The 12,566-nt window shown below is 40.6% G+C and overlaps 1 protein-coding gene across 1 annotated transcript in view; it reads left to right on the top strand.

Moving 5' to 3' along the window:
* Window positions 1-12,566, top strand: part of ARHGAP15 (Rho GTPase activating protein 15) — a 666,367-nt gene that overhangs the window by 90,848 nt on the left and 562,953 nt on the right. Inside the window, exon 4 of the mRNA XM_036320866.1 lies at window positions 7,735-7,796. Coding sequence (XP_036176759.1) covers window positions 7,735-7,796 — 62 coding nt within the window. The remainder of the gene's footprint in view (window positions 1-7,734; window positions 7,797-12,566) is intronic.

The following is a 12,566-nucleotide window of genomic DNA, read 5'->3' as shown; positions in this document are numbered from 1 at the left end:
ATTATGCTAATGACTGGCCTAGACAGTACAGAGAAGGCCATTCTAACTGAGCTCCAATAGCAGGCAAAGAAATAGCAATATAGTTATATCAAGGACACAAAGAAATATAATTCAGGACAGAAGAGAAACTGAAGAGGAGGAAGGAGAGGTGAGATACAGGAAAAGTCTCCAGAATACTGAAGTAAGCTTTTGAGACACAAAGAGGTGCCTTCATGAGTCTGTTTCCCAAACAGAACCTGGATTTTTTGGTCTGACCAAACAAAACACACTGGTTACAAGATGAAGGTCTTAGGAAAAAGGCTATGGGGGTTTTTAGACATCAAATACTAGCTTTTTCAAAATGACATTTTGATGATTTAGGGGTAAATAAATCAGGACATGTGGGTAAAATTCCTTTGAAACACACAGGGGTTTAAAATGATGGGGAAAATATTTGGCAAAGCATAATATGTGCTTTGCCAAACCCAACATTAGAAAAATGGCTTAAGACATTCAGCAGAACCCCAATGCCTAACATGCTCTCTCATTCTCAGTGAGAGAAAGGGAGAATATCCATGAAAGTATTGAGCAACATGTATATAGATGGTTATTAATAGGTTGCAGTGAGCAAACTCTGCCTAACTCTAAGGCCTGAAATCAAGACCAGTTTCTCAAGAACTTCTTGGAGAATGCTTAGTTGCTCCTTCCCTGGCACCACTCATGCATGACCCAGAATCATTTTCCTTTGCTGTTCTTATATTCTCCTTTTCATGTAATCAGTGTATCCAACTTGAATTTTGGCTTACCACTTTTTAAAAGTATGTGCACAGTAAATTATATATTTACATTAGGCAAACCATTATATTTCATGATTTCATGTCTCTAAAAACATCACATTTCAAGCTATATGTAAGATATTTCTATAATTCAGCATTTAATTCTTTATAAAATTAGTGCTTTATATGACATACAGAAAAGCTGTATTTTTAAGATGATTTGTCCCCTCACTTTCATTTCTGTTCCTAACGAATTGCATCTATAGCAAGTCCACATATAAGGTTAACAGATCTGATATAGCAAAAAAGAGACAGTATAAAAATAAGTGCAGATGGAGAAGAAAAATGTAAACAGTGAGCTCTAAGGAGAGAAGTGGTACATCCGAAAGACATTGTTATGAGAAGGAAAGCCAATGGAGTTATGTAGGATGAATATGTTCCAGAGATATACAGCATGCTAATATACAGCATGCTGATTATTGTTAATAAGATTGTATTATATACTAGACATGTGCTAAGAGATTAGATCTAAGATGCTCTTACCACACACAAAAAAAGAAACGGTAAGAAAGGTAACTATGTGAGGAGATGGATGTGTTAATTAGCTCGACTATAGTAATCATTTCATTATGTATATGTATGATTGTACAAAACACTATGTTGTACAACTTCAATATAATTTTTATTTTAAAAATAGAAAAAATGAAAAATAAATTTAAAATTAAGCCAATGGAAAGAAGACAGGCAGATATATCTATTTGTGGGTAATGGAGAAGTAAAAAATAATTTAAGAGGAAAAGAGAAGCATAATTTAGGAGTAAAATGATATAACCAGGTGTGTCCCCATTCTGAGTTTTATAATAGAAACTAGAGGTTCAGTGCATGGATTCGTGCACCATTGGGGTCCCTTGGCATGGCCTTTGCCCTCTTGCAATCTGGTACCCCTCAAGGGATGTCAGAGAGCTGATTTCAGCCCGATCTCTGCAGGCCAGGCCTAGGGACCCTCTTATATGCATACTAGAGGCCCAATGTACGGTGCACAAATCCGTATACCAGGTCTCTAGTATGCATATAAGATCTTGGGTTAATCTTTTCTTGTCCTCCCTTCTCCCACCTTCACTCTGAGATTCATCAGTCTGTTCCATGTTTCCATGCCTGTGGTTTCTACTCCTGCATTGAGCATCTGCTCCCTAGTGGTCAGTGTGCATCATAGCTACCAGCCAGCCAGTCGGCCAGTCAGCCAGTCGCTTAGGCATATATATATACATATATATATATATATATGTATATATATATATATGCATATATATATGTATATATATAGTCTATAGATATATATATAGACTAGAGGCCCGATGCATGAAAATTTATGCACTTGGGGTGGGGGAGGGAGGGTGTCTCTCAGCCCAGCCTGCATGCTCTCACAATCCAGGGCCCCTTGGGTAGGATCCAGTCCCATCGCAGCATGGCTCTGGTTCCACGGGCCTGCGGGCCGGTGGGGAGGGACCAAGAGGCCAGTCTGATAGCAAGCAGCATGGCTCCGGTTCCCCGGAACCTGCAGGTGGGGGGAGGGACCAAGATTCCTAGATCGCAGCATGACTCTGGTTCCCCAGAGCCTGCTGGGGTGCAGAGGGACCCAGAGGCCAGTCCAGTGGCAGCATGGCTCAGCTCCCACAGCTCCCTCCAGCTGCTGCACCGTGAGCGGCTGGGACCCAGCACTGACTCCCGCTGTGGGCAGCCAGGACCCAGGACTGACTCCCACCTTGCCGGCCAGGACCCTAGCCTGGTGTTTGATTGTCCGTCCGGACGTTTAGGTTGTGATGGCCCCTGACTCTTTATATATTAGGATTATAAAATCAAACAAGATTAACAGAAAAGTACTGAGAGCTATTAAAAGTTCAGAAAAAATATAGTAAGTGTCTCATAATTAAATAGGAAAATAAATTCTAAATATGTTTGACAATTACAGTAGCCTGGTGTTGTAGTTACAGAATGATGAGGCATAGTTCTCCTGGAGCAGGGCAGTCCATCAGAGACAGATTCACAGAGTGGCAGTATTTTGAATGGCCCTCGCAAGTTTAGGGCTGTCTCAGTTTTGTGGGTCTAAAAAAATTATATTTATCAAAGTTATCAGGGCTTAGAGAGATAATGATCCCTAGGGACTATCTACTAGTAACCAAATTGTAAGTCTGATGTATAAACTATAATTTTGATTATAAATTTATGTAATGGATATTCTGATGCTGACTATTTTAGGCACCCACATTCTACATCAAAGAACCTAGGAAGTTGATTTAGGAGTCAGAGTGTTGCCAGTGAACACAGAATCAGAACAAAGGGGAAAAAGAAGAATGACTTAAATACAATAGCTGAGTAAATGTTATAAGGAGTAAGGGCTTTGTGGTTCTGGTGTTGAAAGCCAAGTTTTCCTCATCAAAATCTGGTGAAAGCCTTAGATCCAGTTCATTTCCTTTTATCAACATGTATTTTGACAGGACTCTTTTGGTGTACTGGTGCTGATGAAAACCTATTGTTTTCGATTCTACTTCTTTATCTGAGAACAACGTGGAGACTTCACATAAAAAATTGCAGTGTCTGTACTTATGAGTGTAGGCTGGTCTTTCTGCCACAAGTGTTACATTAATCAGAGATCACCTTCTGCTCTCCTGCCTTGTCTCTCACCTCCAACTAAGGTTGATAAACCGGTGCTACCTGGCTATCCTACTACCATGCATTCTTTTCATCTGTATTTGAGCAGAGTTTGGTCTACTGAGTATGTCCTCAATGCTAGAAGACTGGCTGGCATCCAATCTAGACAAATTGCTGATCTTTCCTGCCACTTAGCATTAAATAGGACTTCTATGGGACATTGGACAAATAGCTCAAGAAGCCAGATTCAGCATCTAAAGATTAGTTGACATTTGTTAAGTATACATAATTTAGGGAGTGTTACTATCTTAAATACCTTCAAATTGGCCCAGAACTTGGCATTATGGTATCCTCAACTTAGACCTAAAGCTATATATAATTTTATATACTACTAGAGATAAGACCACCTGAGTTCTAGATGACCAACATACTCAACTGTAATTTATGTATCATTGTCCTTTCAAACCATGGCATGACCATAAAGTAGGAATAAATAATTAGAATAATTAGTATGGTACCATGTATAAACCTACATGCAAAATACATGGAAATCTTTTGCTTGACCTAATACTTCTGCCAGCTCCTATGAGCCTCCCAGAATAATTGATTCTTGGTGCCTGAAACATAGTGAGACATTTCAAAATATGATGACAAGGACTACTAACGTAATTTAAAATCTACCTCATGAAATATTTGCTTGCCAGAATGGGACTTAAAATAAGGCAGTGCTTTCTGTGTTGGAAGCCTGATTGGAGTTTTCTATTCCAGGGCAAAAGCTGGCCTAAGTGTCTGAGGTGGCTGGAGGGGATTATGGTATCCATTCCCCTTAAAAGCAAAACAGGGTGAACATAGCAGCTATATTGAAAGGGAAGGTTTTCTTTCTTTTTTTTTTTTTAACTTGAAAATTGGTTGAAAGAATGAATGACTGTAGATAAATATAAAGAGACAATGGGGAGGAATGAACACTTTCCAGAAGTGAGAATGTGTGCATGATGTCTGTACATGTATATAACTACATGTAGAAACATTCATGCAGATACTTGTAGATATGTAAAAATGTGCACATTAGTAATAGTAAGTGTTGTAGCTAAGAGTACACGGTAAAAGGATGATTAGCTTCTTCTTATTACACTGAAGGCAGCTTGGATTTTGGAAGATATAGGAAAATATTACTAAATTGCCATTTACCCCTTCCTCTTTCCTTTTTCCCGGACCTCTTTGTGGTTATACCTGACAACTGTAATGCATTGACTCAAGACCAAGGGAAATGGCTCTGTCTGTTTAATGGCAATTAAGTCAAATGTATAGAGTTCTAACATGAGATATACAGACCCTGGCCCTAATCTCAGGTACCTTGAAAAGATCCAGCAGTTTCTGGAAGAACATAGCTTATGTGTTCAAGGAGATGGAATTTTAAGGTAAATAATTTTAGCCTGCTTATGTTGATTCCCCCCCCTGCATGAGTATTAACTTTTGCCTTTCACATTCCTCTTTTTGAGAAATGATCAACAAAACACTTATCTGGTCTACCCAGTGGCCTTTTAGTGAATATTTTTGGGGTAAGAAAGGGTATATTCTTAGCTGAGAAAGCATGCATCAATTTTTCTGATGGGTAGAGAGGTTTTGTGGCTTTTTGGTAGATAAATTCAGGCTTTTGGTAAATTTTATTTTCATCAGACGAAAGCTTAAGTAAAACAAATTTTGTCTATGGTTACACAACAAAATTTCTCAATATACATTCTTAAAGAAAGGGACCTCCTCTGTGATGCTAATTGCTACCGAAAACATCCTTCTTTCAGGCATTTGTAGAACCCAGTACTACCCAGAGTTACACACTGAACTTATTATATGGGTTTTAGTGGGTAGACAAACAAGATTCCTTGGCACCAAGAAAAGGGAACAGTATACATGGAATAAAAGGTGGGGAAAGCAAATGAATAGATGTATCCAAGTATAAAAAAGTCACTAATGAGCATCATGATTCTAAAAATTATGCAAGAGAGCTTCCTTAGACTCTTTTACCCTGTGGAGAGCATGCTGAAGTAAAAGGAATTTTCTGGAAATGTTGATATGTGAAAAAATCTTTACTATGATTACCATAAATTATCACAATTTTCTTAATTATTATTCAAAATTCTTCTCCCCTAATATATTTTTGAAGGTTAAGTACTGTACTTTGTATTAGGAGTATAATAATGAACAAGTCAGAAAAGATATTGCCTAGATCAGAGTGGGTCTGTAAACAGCCAATTCTTTAACTGGTGACATTTTAGTGGTTTGAGACAACTCATTGCCAAATATCTCTTCCTTTCATCTGTCACAATACAGATTGAATTTCTTGGCTTTTCCAGGTTCCTATGATGATTTAAATAAAAATGTAAACAGTCCATTATTCATTCACTCATTTGATCAAACAGTATTTATTATTGTGACTATTGGTGCTATCCAGGACTCTAGGTTCTGGGAATCCAGGTCAGAAAGGTAAAGTCACAGCACAGGTGCAGGCACAAGCAAGTAAGTGGACCATTACAAACAATCCCGTAAAAGCTATGATAGTGACAATGGCAGAATGGAAATGGCGATTCAGGACAGGGGCCCCTAAAAGAGATTGCAGAGGAATCATGGGAAAACTCTAACAGACACATTGCATTTTAAATTAGATGTCACATGTTTAGGAGTTTGTTAGAGGAAGGCATGGTGGAGGTGGAATATTACAGCAAGAAGAAAGCATCTAGGGCAGGGGTGGACAAACTTTTTGACTCGAGGGCCACAATGGGTTCTTAAACTGGACCGGAGGGCCGGAACAAAAGCATGGATGGAGTGTTTGTGTGAACTAATATAAATTCAAAGTAAACATCATTACATAAAAGGGTACGGTCTTTTTTTTTTAGTTTTATTCATTTCAAATGGGCTGGATCCAGCCCGCGGGCTATAGTTTGCCCACGGCTGCCCTAGGGTGTCACTGAGTGAGGTCCTTCAATATTAGGCAGGTGGCTTATTTTTTATTTTAATTGATTTCAGAGAGGAAGGGAGAGGGAGAGAGAGAGAGAAACATCAATGATGAGAGAGAATCATTGATTGGATGCCTCCTGCACACCCCCTACTGGGGATCAAGCTCACAACCCTGGGCATGTGCCCTGACCAGGAATCAAACCAGCAACCTCCTGGTTCATAGGTTAATGCTCAACCACTGAGCCATGCTGATAGGGCAGCCAGGTAACTTCTTAAATCTTTTATCCTATAGCATGGGAGAGAAGGTGTCAGCAATTCATCAAGATGAAAAGAGGGAGCACAGGGTAAGCTCATAGAATGGAGGTGTGTGAAATAAGGGGAAGGTAGAAATAGAATGTTAAGAAACTAAAACAGCCCTGGCTGTTTTGGCTTAGTGGATAGAGCGTCAGCTTGCAGACTGGAGGGTCCAAGGTTCGATTCCAGTCAAGGGCACATGCTCGGGTTGTGGGCTCAATCCCCAGTAGGGGGCATGCAGGAGGCAGCCAATCGATGATTCTCGTCACTGATGTTTCTATGTCTGTCTCCCTCTCCCTTCCTCTCTGAAATCAATACCAATATTAAAAAAATATATATATTGGTTGAAACTAAAACACTTATTATAGACTTTTCTGGGAGTCACTAGATCACAATTTGCATGATGCATTTATTACCCTAGAACTCCACAAAACTTCTGTGGTGTTATAAAAAATTATTGAATCTCCTTTAAGAATCTTGCTGACGTACAAGTAATGAAAGCCAATACATACAAACAGGAAAGGAAACAAACCCACATTATAGAAGATGTTAGTGGGATGGTGTTACACAGGATATCTTGGTAACAACAAAATACATGCAATGTCACTGTCTTAAATGTCCTTCCATGGTTCACATGACTCAGTTACATGGCTCCATTCAATTTTTCTAGATTCCTCGCCTCAGCAGGTTCATGAGGAAGTGGGGGTGTGGAATAAAAAACAAAAGAACTTTTCCAAGGATGATCAGTAAAATTAAGGAGAGCATCAAATTTGTCTTTGTTTTACTGTTGTTAATCAATTTTGCAAGCAAGTTACTTCAATGCCCCCAAGGAAAAGCGAGTAAAGGTGTATCACCATGTAACAAATCATTCACATTACTCTTTGTAATCTTTCTTTTGGATATTTAAGGGCTTGTAATGACTATCATCTTGCAGGCACTTCCCATAAGCTATATATGCATTATTAATGAAGTTCTATGACTGGAAACTTCTATCACTACAATGACTTTTGGAAAGCATAGGTTCATTTAAACTAATGATGCATGGGAGTTTGTCACAGTTTTAACATATGCATTCTTCTTGCAGATGGTTGAAAAAGAAGGTTATCTTCAAAAAGCTAAAATTGCCGATGGAGGAAAGAAACTAAGGTAATAAAAGTTATTTAATTCACTTTTATCTGAGTGTGATAATTCCCCATCTCCTCTACTTGTGCCATCCCTGTTGTTTGAAAGTAAGGCCCTATGTTTCAAGACTAGAATACACTCTATTACTATGATCGTTATTTTCACTATAGTTATAGTTTTCCAATAAAAGTCCTATGTTCTATATTGTTGCACAGAATCTATATATATAAAAGCCTAAGTGACCGTTACAACCAGTTGGCCAGAACAACTGGTCGCTCTGACATGCACTGACCACCCAGGGGCAGAGGCTCAATGCAGGAGCTGCCTCCTGGTGTTCAGTGTGCTCCGACAGCAGGAGCACCACTCAGCAGAAGCCGGGCTCATGGCTGACAAGCACAGCTGCAGAGGTGGCAGGTGGTGGGTGGCGGGGAGTGGGAGCGCCAGGGCACCCGGCCCCAGCTAGGGTTCCTCCCTGGCCGCCTGCTGCTTCGGCACTGCTACATCCCTTGGGGGATGTTGAACTGCCGGTTTGGGCCTGATCCCCACAGGCCGGCAGTCCAACATCCCCTGAGGGGGTCCTGGATTGAGAGAGGGCGCAGGCCAGGCTGAGGGACCCCACCCGTGCATGAATTCATGCACCTGGCCTCTAGTACATAAATAAAGTGCTCTTGTCTTCTTAGGACTTGAAATCTTTAAAAAATGGAAAGAAATAAGATAATGGGTTTGATTTCTCATATTAACAGATTAAGGGGTGAATGGACTTGTATTGCATTAAATAAAATTTTCCTATAATACATTGCAAGCATAGTTGTTGTTGTTTTCATCAAATGAGGATCTGACATACATTTGTTACCCAAATAAAAATAAGTTGAGAAAAACAAAAGGAAAATGAAATCATTTACCAGATAAAAAGTTGAAAGTTGCATTTGGTGGTGAGATGAACACAATAGGTGAGAGAAATTAGAAAAGGTAATAAGCATTCCTCAGTCAACAACAGAAAAAACCTTGAAGGAAAAAAGTTAATAGGAGGGTAGAGAAAGGCACTAGAATATTGTGAATGTGTAGAATATTTAGAAATAATTACCTCCATTTTAGATTTTTTCCTATTTTTCATATAGGTTCTATCACAGTTGACTCTTGAACAACGTGGAAGGTTAGGGGTGCCTATCCCCCACATAGTTGAAAATCTGCCTATCATGTTGTTTCTTAAAGTGGCCCTTCACTTTGGTGAATTCAATCAACCTGAAATTGAAAACAGTATTTTTGTTTCACTGTTGGGAATCCGCAGTGGGGAATCTGCATTTGGGAATGCGAAAATAGTGCTTTCCATCTCCTCGGTTGAATCTTCTAGGACAGTGGTTCTCAACCTTCCTAATGCCGCGACCTTTTCATACAGTTCCTCATGTTGTGGTGACCCCCAACCATAAAATTATTTTCGCTGCTACTTCATAACTGTAATTTTGCTACTGTTATGAGTCATAATGTAAATATCTGATATGCAGGATGTATTTTCATTGTTACAAATTAAACATAATTAAAGCATAGTGATTAATCACAAAAACAATATGTAATTATATATGTGTTTTCCGATGGTCTTAGGCGACCCCTGTGAAAGGGTCGTTCAACCCCCAAAGGGGTAGCGACCCACAGGTTGAGAACCGCTGTTCTAGGGCAAAACCAGCAGATAGGAAGGGCCAATGGTGTTTATTGAAAAAATTCCTCCTATGTGTGGACCCATGCAGTTCAGGCCCATGTTGTGCTTGGCGATATGCAAACTACAAAGGTATGTAGAACGTATTCAAATTGGGAGACAAGGCATATAGTGTCCTTGCTCATAAACCAGAGGTGGGGAACATCCAGCCCTCTAGCTGTATAAAGCCCGCATATGATCTGTCCCTGCGGAGGTATTAGGGGTGAGTTAATTAAATATTTAACCAAATATAGCAGACTATTTTTTAAATTAATATTTATTGTTGAGATTATTACAGTGGTCTCCCTTTTTTCCCCCCATATCTCCCCTCCACCCGGTTCCCACCCCACCCCAGGCCCTCGCCACCCTATTGTCTGTGTCCATAGGTAATGCATAAATACATATAAGATCTTTGTCTAATCTCTTCCCTGCACCCCCACACCCCTTTCCCTCTGAGAATCATCTGTCTGTTCCATTTCCATGCCCCTCATTCTATTCCATTCACCAGTTTATTCTGTTCATCAGATTTTTTATTCATTTGATTTTTTAGATTCAATTGTTGATAGATATGTATTTGTTGCCACTTTGTTGTTCATATTTTTATCTTTAGCTTTTTCCTCTTCTTAAAGAATACCCCTTAGCATTTCATACAATACTGGTTTGGTGATGATGAACTCTTTAGCTCTTTATCTGACCTTCCATTCTAAATGATAGCTTTGCTAAGTAGAGTAATCTTGGTTGTAATGGTTGTAGGTTCTTGCTATGCATCACTTTGAATGTTAATTGCCACTCCCTTCTGGCTTGGATAATTTCTGTTGAGAAATCAGACAGTCATATGGGCACTCCCTTGTAGGTAACTAATTGCTTTTCTCTGCTGCTTTTAAGTTTCTCTCTTTGTCTTTTTCCCTTGGCATTTTAATTATGATGTGTCTTGGGTTCCTCATGTTTGGGGTTCTCTGTGCTTCCTGGACTTGTAAGTCTCTTTCTCTCACCTGTTAGGGGAAGTTTTCTGTCATTATTTCTTCAAATAGCTTTTCAATATCTTGCTTTCTCTTTTCTTCTGCAACCCCATAATTCGGATATTGGTACGCTTGAAGTTGTCCCAGATGCTCTTTACACTATCTTCATATTTTTTAATTCTTTTTTCTTTTTGCTCTTCTGGTTTGGTGTTTTTTGCTTCCTCATATTTCAAATCATTGATTTGATTCTCAGGATCCTCTAGTCTATTGTTGAATCCCTGTATATTATTCTTTATTTCAGTCAGTGTATGCTTTATATCTGACTGGTCCTTTTCCATTTTTTTTTTTTTTTTTTTTTTTTTTTTTTTTTTTTTTTGGCATCCTCACTAAGATCCTTGAAAGTCTCAGTAAGTGCCTTGGAGGTTTTTAGAAGATTCTTGAGTAATCTTATAACTGTGGTTTTGAACTCTATATCCAGTAGTTTGCTTTCTTCCATTTCTTTCATTTGTGACATGTTTCTTTGTCTCCACATTTTGGCTGCTTCCCTGTGCGTGTTTCTATGTATTGGGTAGAGCTGCTAAGTCTCCTTGAGTTAATAGAGTGGCCTTGTGTAGTAGGTTTCCTATAGGGCCCAGTGGCTCAGCCTCCCCAATATCCTGAGTTGGACACTCTAGGTGCACCCCTTTGTGGGCTGTGTGCACAATCTTGTTGTAGTTGAGCCTTGATTGCTGTTGGTGTCACTGGGAGGAATTGACCTCCAGGTCAATTGGCTGTGGGGACCAACTGTGACTACCATGGGAGAGCTTCTGTGCAAGAGACACCCTTATGGAACAGGACTTGCTTCAGTGGGGCTTTGGTGCTCACTAAGTCTGCCTCTTGAGTGTGTCAGTTATAGATATAAAGAGTTTTAATATGGTATGGTCTCACACTGACCACTGGGTACACTGGCTCTTGGGTCTCCAGGGAGATGCAAAGTCAGCCACTGCCTGGGGCTACCCAGCAGGAGCTACAGAGAGATATGCAGATTCCTACTCTTTGTATTGGGTTTTGAAGTGCCCAGATAAGAGCAAGCTGTGAAGCAAGGCAGGCTGGTGCTGGTGCTGGGCCTTGGGCCTTTTATTGATACGTTTGGTGCTCCCTGACCAAGGTGCAGCTTGTTGACAAGTTTTTAGCCTGAGAAAGGACAGGCCATTCATATGCAAGAGCCTTTGCCCACAGTTTGGGTGGGCTTGTAATTGGGTGGGGCAGGGTCTCAGGCAATCACCAGGGCACAGCAAATGGAAATGGCTGCCAGTCAGCTCTGCAACCAAGGAGGTCTCAGTACGGGAACAATGACCACTGAGAGCACCTCCATGTGGAAGAAAGCCACCCCAGAGTTTCTGCTCCAATGCCAGACAGTCATATGTGTCTGGATCCCCCAGAGCCTTGCCCAGCACTGGAGCTCAGAGGAAGTGAGAGCTTGTAAATTCAGTTTGTAGTTATGGCCTTTTAAGAGGAGCAGCTGGGTCTCCAGCAGCCTGTGTGTCACTAAGCCCCAATCTACACTGATTTTTACAGCCGGTAGATCTTACTGCCTATAGGGATTTCTTTTCCCAGCTCTGGGACCCTGGGCTGTGTGTCTGGTGTGGGGTGGGACCCTTTACTCCTCTGGGCAGCCTCCACAGGGATGATCTCCCTCTAGATTAAAATAGCAGCACCCATGCGTTCCCGGACCAGCCCCCTCCACGCGTCCACACCTCTTGCCAATCTCGGTGTGCTTTCTTCTTTACTTCTCTAGTTGTAGGACTTCCATTCAGCCAGCTTTCCAGCGGTTCTGGATGATGGTTGGTCTGTATTTTAGTTTTGATTTGGTTATAGGAGGCAGCGAGTACAGGCATTTGCTTATGCCACCATCTTGGTTCTCCTAGCAGGCTAATTTTTTAAAAATATATTGTATTGATTTTTTTTTTTTTTTACAGAGAGGAAGGCAGAGGGATAGAGAGTTAGAAACATTGATGAGAGAGAGAAACATCAATCAGCTGCCTCCTGCACACTCCCCACTGGGGATGTGCCCGCAACCAAGGTACATGCCCCTGACTGGAATGGAACCTGGGACCCTTGAGTCCGCAGGCCGGACGCTCTATCCACCGAGCCAAACCTGTCAGG

The sequence above is a fragment of the Myotis myotis genome, unplaced genomic scaffold, assembly GCF_014108235.1.
Source record: "Myotis myotis isolate mMyoMyo1 unplaced genomic scaffold, mMyoMyo1.p scaffold_m19_p_8, whole genome shotgun sequence".
Classification (NCBI taxonomy): Eukaryota; Metazoa; Chordata; class Mammalia; order Chiroptera; family Vespertilionidae; genus Myotis; species Myotis myotis.
This window is presented reverse-complemented; position numbering and strand designations above follow the sequence as displayed.